This window comes from Epinephelus moara, chromosome 2, assembly GCF_006386435.1.
Source record: "Epinephelus moara isolate mb chromosome 2, YSFRI_EMoa_1.0, whole genome shotgun sequence".
NCBI lineage: Eukaryota > Metazoa > Chordata > Actinopteri > Perciformes > Serranidae > Epinephelus > Epinephelus moara.
The window spans coordinates 22,286,432-22,307,457 of record NC_065507.1 but is presented as its reverse complement, the minus strand read 5'-3'; the positions used below and the strand labels follow the sequence as shown (position 1 = coordinate 22,307,457).

General features: G+C 41.0%; 3 protein-coding genes across 5 annotated transcripts in view; 1 reads left to right on the top strand and 2 right to left on the bottom strand.

Moving 5' to 3' along the window:
* Positions 1-14: 14 nt before the first annotated feature.
* six9 (SIX homeobox 9) lies at positions 15-3,618 on the bottom strand. The gene is made up of 3 exons (XM_050033252.1): positions 3,226-3,618; positions 1,476-1,636; positions 15-493 (listed from the first exon to the last, which is right to left on the bottom strand). Exons 1-3 carry the CDS (start codon positions 3,616-3,618, stop codon positions 316-318), a joined length of 732 nt encoding a protein of 243 aa, XP_049889209.1. The 3' UTR covers positions 15-315.
* A 456-nt stretch (positions 3,619-4,074) lies between these two features.
* Positions 4,075-15,565, bottom strand: six5 (SIX homeobox 5). 2 transcript variants are annotated; one of them, XR_007569089.1, is made up of 4 exons: positions 14,555-15,565; positions 9,407-10,872; positions 6,585-7,761; positions 4,075-6,469 (listed from the first exon to the last, which is right to left on the bottom strand). XR_007569089.1 is itself a non-coding variant. In XM_050032809.1 (3 exons), the coding sequence occupies exons 1-3, from the start codon at positions 15,343-15,345 to the stop codon at positions 7,106-7,108; spliced, it is 2,913 nt and encodes a 970-aa protein (XP_049888766.1). In that variant the 5' UTR covers positions 15,346-15,565; the 3' UTR covers positions 4,075-7,105. The 2 variants fall into 2 exon arrangements, 1 of the variants encoding a protein (XP_049888766.1); XM_050032809.1 differs by having other exon boundaries at positions 4,075-7,761.
* Positions 15,566-20,304: 4,739 nt separating this feature from the next.
* The window catches only part of tbcb (tubulin folding cofactor B), a 14,268-nt gene continuing 13,546 nt past the window's right edge, over positions 20,305-21,026 (top strand). Inside the window, exon 1 of one of the 2 annotated variants that reach the window (XM_050033240.1) lies at positions 20,305-20,550. The gene's annotated coding sequence lies outside the window, so the exon portion shown is untranslated. Of the gene's footprint in view, positions 20,608-21,026 lie in introns of both variants that reach the window. The other variant, XM_050033232.1, reaches the window with a different exon arrangement.

The following is a 21,026-nucleotide window of genomic DNA, read 5'->3' as shown; positions in this document are numbered from 1 at the left end:
TCATCTGTATGTGATTTATTTTTATTTATTTTTTTTTTTTTTTTATAACATAACCCATATAATGTGAGCAGGTGGCCCCCAGGTGTTTTCACATTATCTTATCTGGCCCCTGTTCACCCCTGCTGTAACACATTAAAGAGCAATGTCTGCTGAGTCATGTTTTGGCAACATACTTGACTTGCAAAGTATTTTTTTTTTTCACTGACACAAAAAATAGACTAGAATAACATTCAAGAAAAACTGTTTTAAAAAATTTAATAAAAAAAGAAACAACCATGTATTAGAAATTACACATCAAACATTTGAAGGGCAGATTCAGTTGAGGCCTTCACACATGTGATGTAGAGGAGGTGGTGGGTGAGAGAGGGGTGGAGGTGGAGGTGGAGGTGGAGGGCAGTGGTGAAGGGGACGTGGGCTTGCTGGAGGTGAAAAGTCATTGTCAGAGGAAGGGTAGACGTTTCCTGAGGGTCCTCTAGAGTGTGACGTTTGGAAACTGAACAAAGAGATGAGGGGCATTAGAAAATTAATCTGATTGTCTTAACACAACACTGTCTATCCTGTCTATAATCATGTTTTAATTCGACCACAAGAGGGCGCTGTTGTTTTATATAAAATGAGACAACAGCGAGTTTAACATCACAACTTCCATTTGGTTTTTATATATTCTCAGGTTGCTCTAAAATTTGGTTCTGCTGTAAGGCCTTTGCAGATGTCCATGTTGCTTTAAAAGAGAGACAAACCAGTGCTTATACTTTCACCTGGTTTCAAATTGTAAGATAATAGTGGCAGGAAAACCAAAAAATCATCAATAGACCACCAAGGTCTGTGCATGAAATGTTACCATTCTAACATTCTTTGTTTTGGTGCCAGACTAAATACCAACAGTTCGGTCACGGTGTATTAGTCTGTTCACTGTGGCTGTGATGAGAGTGGCTGTAAATTGTTTTGTCCTGTTGTAAAGTCATGTCTCAATATTTTATGCCTCCGCGCCGCCGATAACGGTGGTCAAAGGTCATTGCGATTTCACAAAACATGTTTTTTGCCGTAACTCAAGAATTCATATGCTAATTATGGCAAAACTTCACACAAATGTATAATAGGGTATAATGACGAAGTGATGACATGTCATATCCAAAAGGTCAAAGGTCAGCTTGACTATGACATCATAATGTTCTACAAAAACACTAGTGTTTTATCTCAGGAGCAGAAGGGGAGACATTTGGTCAGATGCTGAATTGGTGACACTAATCTTGAGTGTTCACCTTAAAACTGTGCTGACTGTATAGATCTGTGTGTGAAGCATCCATGTTTTCACAGTCATTAATGTAAACTATAAGTGCAACTTGACTGGTTTGCAGAGGCATACAATCACAAGGAGTTAATTATACTTTTATATACTTGCTGTTGGCAAGAGATAAACAGTTAGACAAAGTTAAACAATTCCCCCAAGAGCGACCTGCTGCCCAGCCACTGACCGGTTAACGTCCATGTTTCGGTCCCTCTGCCTGCGGTTCTTGAACCAGTTGCTGACCTGTGTGGTTGTCAGGCCGGTGGACGCTGCCAGCTCCTGCTTCTCCCGGGTGGAGGGATAAGGTTTATGGCGGTACCACTCACGCAGTATACTCCGTGATTTTTCCTGTTGGTGAGTTGAATAAATAAATTGAAGCCTGAACGTGTTAAAGGGATACTTCAACCATACATGAAAAACACATATTTTACCTCTTACATGTTGTGCTATTTATCAGTTGAGATAGTTTTGGTGTGCACTACATATAGTGGAACTCAACTTGTGGTGCTCAAAGTGCCAAAAAATGTATTTGACAAACTCAACAGCAATGCCTCTTTCCAAAAATCATGACCTGGTTACTCAAGATGATCAAAACTGCCAAAATAAACACTAAAATAATGACAATAATATTCAAATAGTTTGATAGTGCTAGTTCACCTTGGCTAGCTAACATTACAACTCAGCCAGGGGAATGCCATTAATGTGTACACCTCACACTGTCACAAGCTCGATCCTCTCGCCATGAGTAGATGCACGCCTTCTTCTGCACAGTGATATGGTTGGTGGGTGTAGTTCGGTAGAAAGAAAATAGGTCCTGCATTAAACTACTCACAACAAGGTCATTGGATTATCTTAAGTAACTAGGTCATGATTTCTGGAAAGAGACATTGATGTTGAGTTTGTTAAATGTACTTTTTTGGCATTTTGAGCACCGCAAGCCGAGTGCCATCTAGTTCCATTATATTCAAGAGAAGGCAGACATCCCTACGGGTGATATCTCCAACACTCAACAACTCACACCAAAACAATCTAGACTGATAAATAGCACTACAGGTAAGAGGAAAAATATGTAAGTTTGATTTTCTGGGTGAACTGTCCCTTTAAAACACAAAGACAGAAAAAGAATTAAGCTATCTCTTTCAGTACATACTTCAATAAGCCCAGTTCACTAAATCTGAAGTTTAGATGTTAGCAAATGTGAGCTGTGTTGCGATTAACCATTTATTCATGATGAATTGTTTTAGTGAATTCTTTTTAAATATAATACAGTGGTCAAAATCCATCAATCAAACATGTTTCACGTTGAACATTTAAGGTTCAGATGCTAAACTAAAAATGGTACCACTAAAGTGTGAAAATACTGCACTACAAGTAAAAGTCCTGCAATCAGAATTTTATTCAAGTATCACCAGCAAAACATACTGTAACTACCAAAAATAAAACTATTCAAAATGGCTCCTTTTATCAGTATCATTTATAATATCAGCATTTAAAAGTTGTAGCTGGTCAAAGTGGAGCGCAGTTTTACTACAATAGGCCTTCCTCTGGTTATGGTAATCTAGAGGATGATTATATGTTTTTTAATGTAGTCTGATTCTGCAAAGTAACTAATTAAAGCCTGATTATAGATGTCAGATAAAAATAGTGGACTGAAGAGAACAGGATTTCCCCCTGAAATGTGGTGTAATAGAAATAAAATACAGTATGCTAGTATAATATGTACATATAAACATAAATTAAGTATAACACAAGAACCACAATATTGTATTTACAGTAAGAACAGGACATACATACAAATAGTAAATGTGAGGTGTAAGATCATGTCCTTCAATAATTTTACAGCTGATAAAATTCACAATAGTCTCTCACAATGTAGCTAGCACATACCAGAAAGCTAAAGAACAGTTCAGGAGCACATTTGGAGTACGATAAGATACCTTGAAACAGTAACTGGTCTCCTCTCCATCCCAGATGGTGTGTGGTAGAGGAAACTTCCTCCTCACGCGATACTTCCCCACAGCTCCCAGGGGTCGGCCCCTCTGCCTCTCCGCCTCCATGTAGTGGGCTCTGAGCCAGAGCTGCTGCAGGAGAGGGTGGCTGCGGTGGGAGAAGGGGAAGCCCTCCAGCAGGGTGTAGAGGTCAGCGAAGCGGCCCTGGTGAAAGGCCACTGCTGCTTTGGCCTTCAGCACGCTCTCCAGCTCCCCAGGGTGAGGAGAGGAGGAGAGGGAAGGAGGAGGAAGACTACGGAGGAAGCCGGCGAGACGATCCATGCAACTGCTCTGCAGAAGGACCTCGCACACACAGGCCACCTGCTCTGCGGTGAAGATCATTGCTATGGAAACAGGATGGTGGCCCCAAAAAAGACCTGATATGTGAGTTGAATCAAAGTCTGTGTGGAGATATCTCCTGAAGACTTCTCTTTTAAGTTTGTGCTGGAGCGTCTGTGGAGCATGTGTATTTATCATTACTCATCATGCCCTGGCAGAATCAAATCACAGGTAACCTGACACCATCAGGGTTATCACAACACACCATACATCCCTCCTTCTCTTGTACAAACACATCCATGCACACCCCGCACACACTTTGGATTCACTATTGGACCTGCAGTCACCTGCAGCGCGGGAGAGGATGATGGTTTCGCTGTGCAGAGCGAAAACACATTTGAATAAAATTTTCTTGCCAAATTAGAAGCAAAATCCTTAGTCAACAAGTTTTAGCGTTGACAGCAACTCAGTTCCCAACACTCATAATAAAAGCCAAACCTTTTTTTTGTAAATGTAGTTTATTACAATAATATGTAATATAAAAAATAGAATGCATTTGAATACAAAAATGAGATAACAAGAACCTTGAATGACAAACGATCCCTTTCAGAACTATCAAAAAGTCGATCAGAACACATTATCTTTGGTTAAATCTGGAGTCATGTGTGTCAGGTAGGAGACAGTGACAACGTATCCGAGGCGACGAACAGACGGGTACAAATGTGCATAAGCCCACAGAGGCTTCAACGTCTACATACTTTGGTAAGAAATGGCTCATATAAACAAACGCAGACTACCGTATTTTACACACAGGACACATTTCCCTTTATCCCTAACTACTAAAAGACTAAAATTGATTTGTCCAAGCCATTTAATATTCTACACAGAGGCCACTGAGAACGAATGACCTCAACATTTATTAACGAGGAATAACCTACTGTGTTTGAAAGTTACCTACCTGCCATCACTATTGATTTAATACCTGTAGTCTAAGATTTCACAACCTCAGTTTGCCCAACGACGTGACCTTCCGAGTGAAAATGAATATCATTTCCTATCTGCGTTTTTCCACAAGGACTCATTTTCTTACTGATTGATACATGCTTTAAATAGATTAAATGTACAAAAAAAAGACAAACAATAAACAAACTAATAAAAAAAACAACACAAAGGCCATTACTGTAACTAGATGCAACACTTAAGTGTATTTTTGTGTACCATAATTGGCCAAAGGTTTGACCGCCACCTGTGTTATGACAGTGGAAAGCTCATATGATGATGATTAGCAATTTTAGGTTTCAAACAAAGAGGCCTGTTTCGTCAATTTAAGGCAGATTTAATCAGGAAATCAGTGTCCTGTAAAGTCAAGTGGGGATTTTTAATGTTCCGATTATGAAAGGATGTGAGTCTAACCACTGTCACAACAACACGGCAACGCAGCGTAAACATCATGTGAATAAAAGGTGCAAAATATACAAATAGAGGAGATTGAGCGATGACAATGCAACCAAAACCGTCACATTTTTTTCAATGGAGATCAGACACAGAAATGTGGGTATTCAAAAAATGTCCATAGAGTGAATACCAACATTTGGTCAGGTGTGTAGCACTTGAAAAACTGTTTTAAAACTCAAAAACATTAAACCAATAAGCTTTAAAATAAGGCACTTATCAACGTATCAACCGGTTTTGGATGCATCACTACGTGGGATCACAGCAAAACGCTTTAGTGTCATGCATGCTTCATGTATTTGAAAAAGCTTTTCCTCATCTCCCAAGTGTACTGACTGTTCAATTCAGCCATTGTGCCACATAGTGTCCTATAAAAAAAAAAACTAAACATGCATTGCATAGAGTAAAGACCCTTTTCTTTCCTGTGTTGTAGCTTTACTGATGGAGGGCAGCTTTTGAAAACTGCAGAGAGTCATTTCAAACAGTTGACTGATAAAAATGTAGTTTGGCAGCATGTTTCAGCCCAGACTTCAGTAACTCATTGTAATAAAATACTGCTTTATAGCCCTTGAAGCTATGATGTAATAACAGTTTCACATAAAACTCAAGTCCTGTTTGTGAAGAATACGCTCCTCACTATATTCCTGGAGTGTCTGCGGAACACGTCCTGAATCTCTGAGCTCTGGACAGGCAGTCAACACTCAGTTATTTCTAGATTTATGCCTTTGCCAGATAGTTCGGTGTAAAGTTACTGCGGTGGGTCCATAATGAAGTACTTCTACTGCCAGCAAAAACCCCAGACATCTTTTCCAAACTTGGTCTGTAGTCCACAAAACTGCAAAGGAGAGCTGAGAGAATGGGCAAAGCCAAAACGCCTTGCGTAATATAGTCTCTTTTTTCACCACCAGGACCTGTGAGTGAGCCAAGCGGATGAAGCCCAGTTATTTCTTCTGTCTGGATCTGATAAAACAGATAAGGCACGTACGGATTTTTAGTAAAAACAACCCTGCCCGTCCATGTGAAACATAACTGGAGAGGATTTGTCTCAAAAGTGCCAGCTAAGACCATGACGGTATTAGGCTTTTCTCAGAGAGCGGAGGTCCCTCTCCTCCTAGTGTTCCCATGGGACATTCTTTTGGAAAAAAAATATGTACGGTAGTCAACAGCAAAGAGAAATTATTCTATAGTGCCATTTGAATTGTGCCATGAATTACACGTTTATCAATTTAAAAAATAATTTTTCGAGTCAAGAACATTGCAGTTTATCGTAGCACTATTTAATTTTGTGTGAAACTGCTTTGAGAACTGCATTTCTCGCCACGCACAATTTATGTCACCTACACCTGCAACTTTACTAGCTCTGTAATCTAGCTTTGTTCCCAGCACAAATGTAATGTTATTTTACCTGGGCTGTTTCACCCAGTGACTATACTGGTCATCATAAGTGCTATATCGTAGGCAACTGGACTCGCTTGAGTTTCTTGAGGACGTTTCACCTCTCATCCAAGAGGCTTCTTCAGCTCTGAACAACTGATGAACTGAAACTCAAGCAAGTCCAGTTGCCTACAATGTAGCACTTAACATTACCATGACCTGGATGACTGAGAGTCTTCACCAGCATGAGACTATACTGGTCTTTTTATCAGCTGGGAAGCTAAAGAACGAGCAGGACACATTGCACACTTCGTACACCCCTGTACTAGCTTCAGCGAGGGAAAGAGGTATAACGCTTCCAAAACGACTTGTGTAGTCATCCAAGTTACATACGACAAACTATGACTTTTGTTACTAGCAAAATTATCTTTTAAATCTACAGACATCATATGTGTAATTCATGGCACAATGCAAATGGGATCAAAAAATTATTTGTCTCCCTCCATTGACTGCCATACGTTGTTTTTTTCTGAAACAAGGTCCCATGGTGGTCCACCGGAAGGGGACAGACTTTGCCTCTCTGTGCTGAACATATTGTAAAAACAAACATTTGGCTCTTAGAGGACTGACATTGTGGAGTAAAATCTCTCAGACAGCAGAGTCTGCAACCTGCTGTATGTTTTTATCCAGAGACACTGGGTTGCCGACCCACAGGGTAAACAGACTACAAGCCCAGATCATCATCCACAGGGACAGACTGGAGCTGAGTAAGAATCTTGGAGTCCCCATCCATCTCCTCTGGATTCCCCAGTGCGGAGCTGGCTTCCACATCCTGCTCTGACGAGGGGCTTCCCAGAAGCAGCGACTCTCCTCCAGGTAGGCCTAACAAAGCCGGGTCTACAGGTAGGTCCCCCTTGCTGCGGACATCGAACAGAGTTAGACTAGCTGAAGTGGAGAGGGGCACAGGGCTCCAGGCTGGCTGGGACAACTGGGTGCTGGGTGTCGCCCCACTGTACATGGGACTGAGGGTGAGCATACTTTCTGGAGTCAGAGTATTTGGCGTCGGGGTGACTGAATGGTCCAGCGCATGAGGGGAGGGCTGGGCAGGTGTCCCAGTCTCTGGAGCACCGTATGGTGGAGACGTGTTGATGAAGTTAAGGGGAGATGATGTGAGGCCACTGGGGGTCAGGCCGGAGGTGGTTAAAGCTGCAGGAGGAGTGGAGGAGGTGAGAACGGAGCTCACACCATTAGCAGAAATGGGTGGAGCCTCAGGGACTGGTTTCAGGGGTAAACTGGTGAGCTGAATGCCTGCTGGGATGGTCAGAATCAGCTTGCCTTGCTGGACACTCAAGTAGGGACTTCCACCGAGGAGAAGGTTACCTACGGTTGTGACAAGAGTTGCACCAGTGTGAGATGTAGCACCATAAAACATTTAGGAACCAAATTAATTTACAGACCAGTACTCACAACAACATGTGTTTCATACAATTAACATTTGCTGTAAGGAAGAATTAGTCAAGCATTAATAATCTCCTGCCTGTCTTGGTATTGTGTTAGCTGTGTAGGATTTAGTGGCATCTAGCAGAGAGGTTGCAGAACTGAAACTTGTTTACTACGTGTTTAGGAGAACTACTGTGACCGACACCAAAACAAGAATAGTCCTTGATTTGTCTGTTCCGGGCTACTGTAGAACAATATGGCATACTCCATGAAAAAGGGCCCGCTCTAGATAGTAACGGCTTATTCTAAGGTAATGAAAACACAGCGCTACTAATTCTCAGGTGATTATACAGTAATGAAAACATAGTTATGAATATTATATATCATTTCTGCTAATAGATGCCCCTGAATCCTACACACTGGACCTTTAATTTTACTTAATTATTATCATTTTTTAGGGCATGTTTTTTATGGGTGTAGCTACTGTGTTAATAGACATACCTGACAAACAGCCATGAAAATAATTCATAAGTTAAAAGGATTAGTTTATTGATCCATTGACAGAAAATTAATCAGCAACTGTTTTGATAATAATTTATTCATCATTATGATCATTTTCAAGCAGAAATGCCAATATTCTATGGTGTTTGTTTCTGCTTTTCTTTGTCTTATCAGATAATCAGCTGAATATATGCAGGTTTTGGACTGATGGTAAAACAAAATAAGGAACATGACGATTTTTGGCTCTAGTAAACTAAATGGTCATTTTCCCCTATTTTCTGATATTTTACAGACCAAACAAATGATCAATTTATTCAGAAATTAACCACCAGATTAATTAATAATACAAAACATTTGTTAGTTCCAGTAACAATTAATTATATCAAGTGACTCAGCATCAGGTAATCCATGTAATGACATAATTATTACTACCTACATTGGTACTAAAAATAAGGTCAGTATCAAACAATTAGACTGTTTAGAAAATACTGTTTCTTTCCAAATAAATAAATGTTGACGCATTAATTTGCTTTTACAGCTCCAAGTAACTTTTTTTATGTCCATTGATTTGCTCATTGTTGTCTCCATTAGTCCATAAGTCTATATAATGCCAGAAAATGGTGAAAACTGCTCATTGTATAATCATTTCTCAAGTCCATGTCCTTAACTTGCCTCTTTTATCTGACTAATAGTCCCAAATCCCAAACATATTCAGTTTAATATCATGTATGACAAAAAAAAATCCTCACATTTTAGAGGCTAGAAGCAGTAACTTTTTGGCAATTTGCTTCAAAAGTTATAGAAGCACTTCCTCTAGCTCACCTGGTAGAGCATGCGCCCTACACAGGCTGAGCCCTTTGCAACAACACAGGTTCGCCTCCAGCTAATGGCCCTCTGCTACATGTCATCCCACCTTTCTTGTCTATCTACAGCTGTCCTGTCATTAAAGGCAAAATCACCCCCAAAATTAATCTTAAAAACACTTAATTATCAAAGCAGTTGCCGGTTCATTTTCTGTCATTCATCTAATCATTGTGTCTCGCTCACTGAGTCTATCCACAAATATCCAATGAATTCAGTGTACCTGGAGGAGCAGAGGGAAGCTGAATGATCCCAGAGTTGAGGAGCTGCACACCCGGAGCCACGCTGGTTGCTGGTTGACCCACACTCTGAATGGGCCTGAGCTGGTTTATCCTGAGAGGACCCTGTGTGACCCCTGCAGGAGCTGAAGACAGGATCTGTAAGGGCACTCCAGCAGAGGGGATGGAGAGAGAAGGACTGGCCGGTACCACTTGGGGGAAAGAGATGGTGGAAGACGTTTGGATGGGCGAGACTGGGACCAGCTGAGGCATGGAGAGGGGGACTAACTGTGCCGGTGTGGTGCCTTTGGCCTGGGGTACTGGGACGACTTGTGTCGGGGAAGAGATGGAAATGACCTGTGGGACCTGGATTTTGCTGGGTGTGGAGTTTGTGCTTTGGTCCCCCAGTTGGTGTACCGTTCGCTGTGGGAGCTGATTGTTGGTTAGCTGTGAGATAGAGACTATGGTTGTGGCACCTTCAGACAGAGATGTTGAAGCGTCCTGCTGCTGTTGCACCAGTCTGTTGCTTGTGTTCACTGTCTGGTTTTGGAACTGAGGAGCTGGTGAAGTGAGGGGGGATACTGGGACCAACTGAGGGCACTGGGACACCTGGGCTCCTGAAGAGTGCTGGACCAGTTGGGATACTGGTATACCCTGGATGGAAGGCACAACCTGGGGCAGAGAGAAAACCTGAGGGGTGGAGTTGCTGGAGGAAACCACAGAGCTAGAGGCGTTTAAGTGGGAGCCAGCAGTGGCGAAGACAGAGGTGGAGATAACCATGCCTGCAGACGACATCGAGGCGGGGAGGGTGAGGGTCTCCTGGCGCTGGGGGTTTTGTGTTAAGACTAGTGAGGGGAGACTGGTTGGGGAGGACAGAGTTGGTGAGGAGGGGGATAAAGATGAAGAAGAAGATACTGTCTGGCTGCTGCCCTCTGAATCAGGGACGCTGATGAAATCCATCGCATTGCCGCTTCCTGTTTTGGTGTGCAGAGGAGGAGAGATGATGGATGGATGGTTTGAGACTGGTGTGTTGTTGGTGCTAAGAACAACTGCTGGAAGACTACCTGGCTTGGCCTCCATGGCCGTAACCTCCTGCTGTGCCATAGAAACAACTGGCTGTTGCTGCACACTGATACTAGGTTTGGTTATTACCTGAGCCCCGTTCAGTATCAAAGGAGAGTTGGTGGCAACAGGACTCAGTGTGACTGTCTGGCAATCGCCCAAGTTTAGCCCATTAATTATGACACCAGCACCGGTGCTGGAGATCAGGGAGTTTCCATTAAGTAATAACGACTGGGGGGCTGTGAGGAAGCCACCGGATCCGTTTAGGATGAGCTGGCCTCCAGTGCTGCAGGGGACGGCAGAGAGAGAGATGATGGAGGCTGTGGAGCCGGCAACCTCCTCTGGTTTGTCAGGGGCATCGTCCATGGGGCTCGATTCGTCCTCAGTGCTGTGGTTCCCATCAGACTCACTGGAATGAAGAAATAAATGGGTCAAATAAGAGAAAAGTGGTTGTATTTAGAGGGTCGGGCACTGGACTTTTTCAGCGCTCAACCTGAGTGCACTTGAACACTTAGAAACACCAACATCTTCTCCCTTTGTAATATGCTAATCCTTTAAAGTATTTGAGTTTATGACATCAGGCGATCTACACGAAAAACAAGGAGTATCTGTGCACAAACGTCTTTATCTTCAGAGATGGGAACTGATAAGATTTTATTAAGGCTTAAAATTACACATAATTAAGGGTGGGCCACTTTGAGTGACAGGCTGTCTGCCGATAATGTCCTCAGCTTCTCAGTCAGATCCACCCATCACTCCTCCATAGCTCCACCCTCTCACCCAAATATAGTCACTTCTGGCTCCAAAAAAACAAGATGGCTGAACATACGGCATGTTTGTTGTTGTCTCTATTTAAAATAATCATTTTACATACAAGCAGCACTACTGTCATCTTACTTCATGAAATGAAGCCGTGCTTTGAACGGTTTCTTCCTCTTTGCCATGACTCCTTTTTGTGAGTTTCCAACAGTGTAGATGCATGAGTTTCACATCATAGTTTTACAATGCACAATAAATAGAAAAACATGCTGGCATAGATTTAAGGAATTGATAAGCTCAGAGGCATATGATTCAGATGGATGTGGAACCGATTCCTCTACTAGAACCAGTTCTTGATTCCCGTCACTATTCATATTGATGGCATCTGGTTGTTCAGCACCAATTTTCACTTAGGTTTTGGTCTGATAATTTATTTAATTCCGAGTCACAATGGTAGAATTTCATATTGTGATATCGTGTAGAGGACTGAGAAACCTTTAAATTTGGCATTTTACTTTGCAGTAAAATTGAAATACTTTTAACTTCTCAAAGTAAACCATTCAAAAAATGAATTTACATAAATATGTAGTATGTGTGAAATGTGTTGAACAGAATTAATATTGCTTTTAAAATGCATTTACAATCATTTAACTTTGAGTATGTAATGTCTTACAGCATCAAAGTCAGGCTACAAAACAGCTATTACACATATATTCCTATAAAAAATAGTAATCATGATATATTGTCTCACCACCACACCCATCTTCATGTTTAGAAGTGCAACTCAGTAGGACATTTAAAGTTATCATACATTACCATTTCTGGTTTACAAAAACAGTCCAGAGATCCTCAGACAAACAAAATTCTCCCTGTACTATTTGTAATAATAATGGATGATTTTATTATGTGATAAGTGCAAAATATTCAATAACTGTTCGATATTTAAATGTTCAATTTTAGGGTGACTTTGTGATTTCTGGCAAAAATGTCTTTAAGCCAACTCTGAAGCATCTGCATGTTTGCAATTTGCAAATATGTATTGACTCTGGTAATTAAAAGTCCAGTGTGTATGATTTAGTGGCACTGACGCAAGAAAAGCAAGCAAGAAAAAAAGCCCCCTTTTCCACAGCACAACAAACCCACTAACACCTGTTAACATCTGGCTTTGTATGTCATGGGAAAGGCTATAATCAGCATTAACACCTGGGACACATAATTCCCACATAATTACACAGTGGTTACAGGTATTTATCTGCTCCGACTCTGATCGGCAGTGATGGAATTACAACACCCGGGATGAACTCGCTAGTTTTAACTCCTTTACTGGCAAGATGTAATAACATGCCACCACAAAATGACGTCCGTCTCCGCCCAGAAAGCGCTCAAACATCGTTCCAAATTAGCATGCACCAAGTTCGAAAGAGAGACTGTATAAAGTAGGAGATATATAAAAAGAAGTAACCACTGTAATATCTTCAGAGGCATTCATGCTGCTTTCTACAGTTTACTAATCTGTTTTCCTCACTGCCTGTGATGTTGAACATGACGCAACAGAACAAACAAAAAACAGGCTCTAGTCTAGTGGCAATGAGAGAGGGTTCTATAGCCTATATTGTTTAAAAAACCCACGTACACACGCTAGTTTTGGTGGTAAAGAGTTAATACAGCGGCTGAGGCAAAAACACAAATGGGCCCAATTTAGAGCCAGTGTTTGGTTTGTTCCTTCTGGGCTACTGCAAAGCAACATGGGGGACACTGTGGAAGAGGACCCACTCCGTATGTAGACATTAACAGCTCATTCTGAGGTAACGAAAACGATTCTTATTTTCAGGTGATTATAAACTAATAAAACATAGTTACGAATATTATATACAATTCTGCCAATAGATCCCTCTAAATCCTACACACTGGACCTTTAAAATACATACTATCAGGCTATGTAAAGATGATGACATAAGTAACATTTTCATGATAACATCCATTCTGAGAGTCAGCAATCGATTTAAAACTCTTCTGAATAAATCAGTGTACTGTTGTTAATTTCCTGAATGATGTTACCTCTATGTGCTGTCACTGTGAGCCCCTGAAGGCGATGCATTCAAGGGGCAATTCAATGTAAAACACTCAAACTAGATACTCCAAGAGGTGACGCAGTTGGTCGATCATTCTGCCCAGCACTACAGTGACTACTACATATTTATTTATTTAATTTATTTTGTCTTGTTTTTGTTTGCTAGTAAGTTTGTTTGTTTGAAGGGTAGGATTCAATTGTTGATTGATTCAATTAATCGTTTTGGCAGTTACACAAAAGTGTGCTGTGCAAGTGGCTTTGCACAGCACATGATGATTTCTTAACTTAAATAAAAACATTTCTAAATATCATCTATTTCTAAAGTAACATCTGGAGAAAATACACCAGACGTTAGACATGTTTCATGTTTAGATTAAATGAATGATAAAACTTTCTTCTAGTTTATTATAGAACAGATTTTTAGTGGTTAACTTATGACGTACTGGCAAAGATACCAACCATTTAGTTATTTGTATTGGTCCTTGTTGACCTTTTGTGGTCATCTTTACCATTTCATCCTACAGTGGATCAGTTTAGAGCAAAAGCTGGATCAGATTCCTAGATTCCTCTTTCAGGGCGTGTCCTTGTTTAATGTATAGCCGCCTTCAGATTGTCTGCCAGACCACCACAAACCCTCTGATAAGATAACTCCTGCTGTATTCTCTCTTATCTCCTCACAACTTGCCTTCCCCCTGCTCGGATTAATAGTGGCTGCAAAACTCTGAGATTTCAGCCTGTGTGAGAGCAGCTTCAAGAGGATTTTTTCTCTCCCTACCTTCCCCTGATAGAGCTTTTACTCTAACCTCAGTCACCCTGCAGGCCCCAGGCAGCGGTGCAGGGTTTCAGGAAACTTGAGCCATGGTGGGCGCCTGGATCTCACATTTCATAACAAAGCAACATGCTCCTGGTCTCAGACCTGGGTGGCTTTACTGCTGTCAAATGTCAGCTCCCCTGGCCATACTTTCTACATGAAGCAGTGTTTTTAATTGTTAGTTTTGCTCTTTTGAAGTTTAATGTGTGCATACTCTTTATGTGCAGCCATGTGCAGCGGGCCTGCAGGTCTTTGTTTACTATTAAGGTTTGGTCTGGGAGTTTCAGGGACTGGTTTGTGTTAATAACAATGTCATAAACACAAGGTAACAAGCTCTGGAATAAACAAAGGGAAGTTTCAGACAGCTGTCGCCTGGATGCTGGATCATGACTTCACCTAACTCACTCCACAAAGCAGATACAGTTCTATAAATGTGTTTGCTGGTCTTGCCTTTTGCTGTGGGTCCCGGACGGGGTCCTGTCCCTCTGCCTGCGGTTCTTGAACCAGTTGCTGACCTGTGTGAGGGACAGCCCGGTGACTTTGGCCAGGTTCTTCTTCTCGTCCGGAGTGGGGTACCTGTTGCTCTTATAGCACTCCTTCAATGCATTTCGGGACTTCTCTTTGAAGCAGTACACCGTCTCCTCTCCGTCCCAGATAGTTTTGGGTAAAGGGAACTTCTTCCTGAGCCGGTACTTGTCCACTGCGCCCAGGCTGCGGCCCCGGGACCTCTCCGCCTCCTTGTAGCGGGCTTTCAGGTACAGGTCCTGCAGGAACCCATGGTTAGACGGGTGGAAGTCGTAGCTCTCCAGGATGGCGTACAGCTCCTTGAATTCCTCCCGGTGGAAAGCCACCAGTGCCTGGGCCTTGAGCAGGGTCTCGTTGCCACGTAGCAGCTCGGACGAAGGAGGTATGGTGGATAGAAATCTCCACAGGCGATCCACATTGCCCGCCTGCAGAAGGGCCTCGCACAGACATGAGACTTGGTCAGTGGAAAAACTCAGAGCCGACTTTTGGAAACTTTGGAGTAACTGCTCCGAGACTTGCACCGGGTCTTGCTCTTCTTTGTACTCGGCGGCTGTCGGCTCGTCCGTGCTGTTTTCAGATTGTTCTGTGGACTCCAAAGACAAGGAAGCCATTTTTACTTTAACTTTTTTTCCTCCAGTAGTTCCTCCTCCTCTCTCTCTCTCCCTCCCTCTGCAGAGCAGCCCTCTCTCCCAGTCTCCACCAGCCGAGCACACCATGGCTGTGCCTGCTGTCACGCCCCTTTACCAACCCTATGTCTTTGTTCAAAGTTACTCTGTTATAAATAGGACAACACTATATATTAGAAGATTTAGATATTACGATTTTTCTATCCCTAAGTTATACTACACTAGCTCCAACATATTCCCTTTTCACTTAATTTCTTAGTTTTCATCAACAATACAACGTATGCTTTTCCATTTTTACAGCTGTATATAACATCTGTATACATTATATTCAGAAATGTTCTGAACTTAGACACAGAAAGATAGATGAAAATACAAATATCCACTCCTTCATATTAACCATTTAGTTAGAAAAAGCAAATTTTAAATAGAAAAAGGTAACCAAAAAATGTTGTTTTTAAAGAAATAAAAATAAAAGTAATAATTGACCACTCCACATTATAATCACACAGAAAAGTACAGGTACAAACAGAAAACATAAACATTTTAAATGGGTCCCTTTGTATTTCCTCTTTGAATGTATGTTAATGCAGAAGCTGACAGGAAGTAAACAGGGACCAAAGTCGTTGCCCTAGCAACAGAATAGCAATGAACTGGTCCATATGTGTATGTGATATGTGCATAAAGCAAAATTTAAATAGAAAAATGTAAAAGTTTTTTGTTTTGTTTTTTATATCTAAAGAAATGAAAAATAAAAGTAATAATTGTCCGCTCCTTAACCTCCTGAGACCCTGTGTCCTCCCATGAGGACATCATTCTGATTAACTTAGACCTGTTGTCCTCGTTTGTGGACACGTTTCTGTCCTATCTAGTGGTAGTAAGAGCAGGATACACTAATCCATGTAAAAACAAGATGGCAGCCATCTCTGCCAAGTCAGGCTGCAGCCGATCCCGACACAAAAGTGGACAAAAACTGCTCAGATTTTATGATTGAAACTTTCTTTATATTATGAATAATGCTTGTAGTTTGATATCACAACAAATTTGACCAAGCGAAAGTGGCAAGCTAAGACACTTTTAATTAGGAAGTACTGGTTTGAGGACACTGGGACTTTATTATGATTATGTGTTGATATGTATGATAATGTTTAGTTTTTTTATACTTATCCGGTCCTACTGATCCCAAATGGTGTGGAGAAATTAAAAATACATACCAAACAAATGTTTGGGTCTCAGGATGATATTATAATCACACAGAAAAGTACAAATACAAAATTTGTACTCCAGACAATGACATATGTGTATGTGATATGCGCATAGGGGAAATATAAAAGCAAAGGTCTGGCAGAGCCCTGCTGGGTGATTACCCTCACTGTATTGATAAAGGCATGACAGGACTCCAGCGTTTCGTAAAGACGGATGTTTCTTAGTCATACTTCCACCATTATTATGCATATATGATTATTATTGTTACATACATATACCATCATATATTAATATGTACTTACAAAAATAATATTATAATGTTATTACTAAAATTAATGTTATTATAGCTATTGTCATTACTGCTTGTCCTGCATCCCTCTCTGTCTCTGTTTATGTATCATTTTGTCATACGGATTACTGTACATTTATTATGTTGATCTGTTCTGTATGACATCTATTGCACGTCTGTCCGTCCTGGAAGAGGGATCCCTCCTCAGTTGCTCTTCCTGAGGTTTCTACCATTTTTTTCCCAGTTAAAGGTTTTTTGGGGGGAGTTTTTCCTTATCCACTGTGAGGGTCAAGGACAGAGGGATGTCATATGCTGTAAAGCCCTGTGAGGCAAATTGTGATTTGTGATGTTGGGTTTTATAAATAAAATTGAATTGAACACTACAAATGTTCTTATCAGTGGCACTTTTCACATTTGCTGTTTTATAAAACAAAAAAGTTCTCAAGCATCTGACTAATATGGATGATGGCACAAGTATAGAGATCTCGTATCAACATTTCCATGTTAAAAATACTCCACTACAAGTCATGGGTGTGATGAGATAGATGTGGTGAGACAATGGGCCCCAGGGCACAGATATGCAAAAAGGCCCCACCACCTCTCTTCAACCCCCTCTCCCACTGCAAAACCTGCTTACATATGGCTTTTTAATGCAGTGGGAAAGGTTTCGATTGGCATTCACTCCCAGGTCAAATGACTCTGCAGTAGTCACAGGTATTTATCATCTCATCAGCATTGATGGAAACACAACACTAGGATGAACACGCTCATTTTAGCTCATTTACCAGCAAAATGCAATGACGAGCCACCACAAAATACCCTTCGTGTCTGTCTCAACAGCACTCAAACATCGGTCCAAATTAGTCTGTACTGAATTTCAAAGAGAGACTGAATAAGTAAAAAGAAGCGACCACCATTAAGTTTTCATAAGCCTCCATGCTCCTCTCTGCTGTTTACCTCTTCTCTGGTCTATTGAGGACATCAAACAAAACACGCCAAAAAAAGACACACACACAAAGGCATACTTGTCTGTCTGTCGCCTTTTTTAGCAGGTTAACCCAAGCATACCTTGTTTCCACCTTGTGTATGATACAGATGAACCCACCAAAAATAGGCTACAGACTCCTTTCCCATTGCCAGTAGACCAGAGATATGTACACAGCTCTGCAGCAGATGAGTATGCCTTTCTGTTTATGTGTGGGTTTTTTTGGTGTGTCAAGTTCAACATCACGGACAGGCCAGAAAACAGGTCAGTAAACTGCAGAAAGCAGCACAAGGCAAAGCCCCGTCAACACTTAAGAGTGGTTAATACTTTTTTTTAATATATCTGTTACTTATTAAGTCTTTCAAACTCGGTGCAGACTGATTTGGACTGATGTTCTGAGCGCTGCTTGGGTAGAACGAGTGGTATTTTGTGGTGGCACATAGTCATTTTGTGTCTATTTCAGGTCATTTTGTGTCTTTCTTTTGCAATTTTTGTCACTTTATAGTTATCTATAGTTGTCTCTTTGCAGGTCTTTGCATGTCTTTATGGTCTTATTGAGTCTCTTCCTACTTGGAAAGTGTTAATTTGACATTAACATTTTGCAGTTGAAGGCCAGGAGGCCCCATCTGACACTTGCCCGTTCAGAAATCCATCCATGCTTCAAGTAAAAGTTTTGCATTCACAATTCTACGTAATAAAACTACACAAGTCAACAAAATGTACTTAAAGTTAGAAGAGCTGAACCAGTAGTCTATTGATCAATTACTTTGATAACTAATTAATCATTTTTGGTCACTTTTCAGGCTAAAAGCCTTCTTGAATCTGAGAAAGAGTTTGCTGCTTGTCGCTGTCATGTGATAGTAAACTGAATCTATGGTCAGATAAAACAAGAAGCCGCCTTGAACTCAGTGAAATTATTATCAGCATTTTCTGACAGTGATTACAAAAAATAAAAATAAATTTTTTTTTTGACTAGACCAGAAACAAATCCACAGATTAAGCAGCAATGAAAATTGTACGTTGCAGCCGTAAAAGCACTAATCAGTTGGCAGAATGGCCCCTGTTAGAGTGTGATATCCTATCATTAATAACTGATGCATTACAGTGTAGTAGCTGCTGGTGGTGAAGCTAGTAATAAACTAATAGTGAAGTAAAATGTACAAGCAAGACTCATAGGACTCAGATATTGTCCACCACTGCAGACCACGACGAGTACTGGTGTGTCTTTGATGGTAAATTCAGACAATAACCGAAGCTCACATCATGCAGTATTAACCTCACACTCCTGGAAGAATCTGAAAACATACGTAATGTGTAATGAATAAGGCCTTTATAAGACAGTTTCCCTGTGCTTGCTCAGGTGAGACTTACTGTCCTCCCAGTTTTTCAACCGGATCCCACAGTTCAGTGTGCCTGAGGTGGTTTCCCTATGCAAATACTGTCAGTGCAAACACATGCAATTAAATCTACACTAACACAGCAGGTATGATTAGCATATGTGACATGCTTTATGTCTGGATCTCTGCAACAGATGTGCATCAGCTTATATACATTCTTATAGACTACATCAGTGCCCACTTCATTCATTGTAGGGCAGGTTCAGAAAAAAAGGTGACTTGTCTAAATTTATGTACTGTTGTAATGATAAAAACCGAAAGCAACTACATTTGTATGTACAGACCTTAACTTGAACCTCGGATGTTAATAAACACTGTGTCAGACACAGAAATCTTTATGTTCTTTGTGATATATGTGCTACAAATATGTGAACATGACCTGCAGATGAGGTGTGAATGAATGATTCCAGGTTTGCAGACCTCCATCTTCATCAGCAACCATAGGAATGTAAATCATTTGCTGTAAGACTGTGGGCTCACCCCTCCTCTACTCCTCCCAGCATAGCTCTCAGCTTTCTTTGATCTCCTCTTTCTGCCCATACATGCTCTGGTCTGTTATCTGTGCTCGATGAATACTTTGGCTAACTGAAATACATGTACGCCCACTATTAAAGAAAAGGGTAGCTTTTCTGTCAGGGAAATTGTTTCAAGCTGACTTTTTTTTTAAATCAATCTAGAGCGGGACAAAGACTTTTTAAGGAATTTACATTAATGTCATTCACAAAATCAGCTACTGAAATACTCAACAGACAGGGTGGAAACGAAAGTTATAATAGCCTTAACTGTGTGGCTTTGCTGGTCATTATTGAGTCTGAGATTAAGCTGTTTATCAGATCAAACCTGTAGTAATATACAGTACAGGCCTATATTTTCTTATAATAGAGTCGTTAACTTCCAAACAATGGACAAAATGTCTTGTTTAATATTGCAAGTTTGAATGAATCCTCATGTAAAGAAACTTTTTGCTGTCTTTGTTTACCCTGGTGGTTTAAACTGGAGGACAGCGCCGCTGTGTGGTTGTTTCAGAGGTTGCATTCGCTTCTCTCCGATGATTGGCTTCCCATCCTGTCAATCTTCCGGTGAGTAGGCGGTGCCTCCAATGCTATTGGTTGAATTTATTTGCTTCTTGATGTGATTGGTGTTTTCCAGTTTGGGGACGGGTAGAATGTTCCAGAGCTGGGCGTAGCAGGAAATGTCGTGATGATATTATAATACAGCACAACAGACTTGTATTACCGAAACAGATAACTTTAAAGAGATTTAAATCAAATATTTAGGTAGACTGACAAGAACACCCTGAGTTAAAAAACACAAGCGCGCGAGTGTGACGCAACGAGGTGTGTCGTCTGGCTGGTCACGTGATTTGTGGCGTGGTGAGGCAAAGCTAGAACAGCTTGCTGCGGAGACTTCAGTTTTCTAAGGTAGATACTGTTTAGAGAAATCTGTATCGGGCTGCTAGAAAAGAGACACTTTTACAGGTAACTATAGCAACATTGTACTCTGTCAAAAAGTGTTTGTGGTGTTAAGTATATCCAACGTGACTCTGCTGTTGCTAGCTAGTAGCTACCCAAGTTGCTAATGTAAACGCAGGCTGTGGCTAGCTAACGTTAATCTAAACTAGCTAGCTAAAATACGCACATGTGAAATGAAACATAAATAACCGCAGGAGATAAAATATGTAAACATAAAGATGCTGATTTAGCAAGTTAAACATAACTGTTAACCCTTTCATGCATGGAGGTCACTACAGTGTACGGCTGTTTAAAAGTGTTTTTTCTCTACATATACCAGCAATTTTGGGCACTGCTGCATATAGTCCACTCTAGTGGAAGCTATTGCATCATCCCATACAAAAAATCCCATTGGCTGGTCATTGCAATGAGAAAAAGTAGTCAGT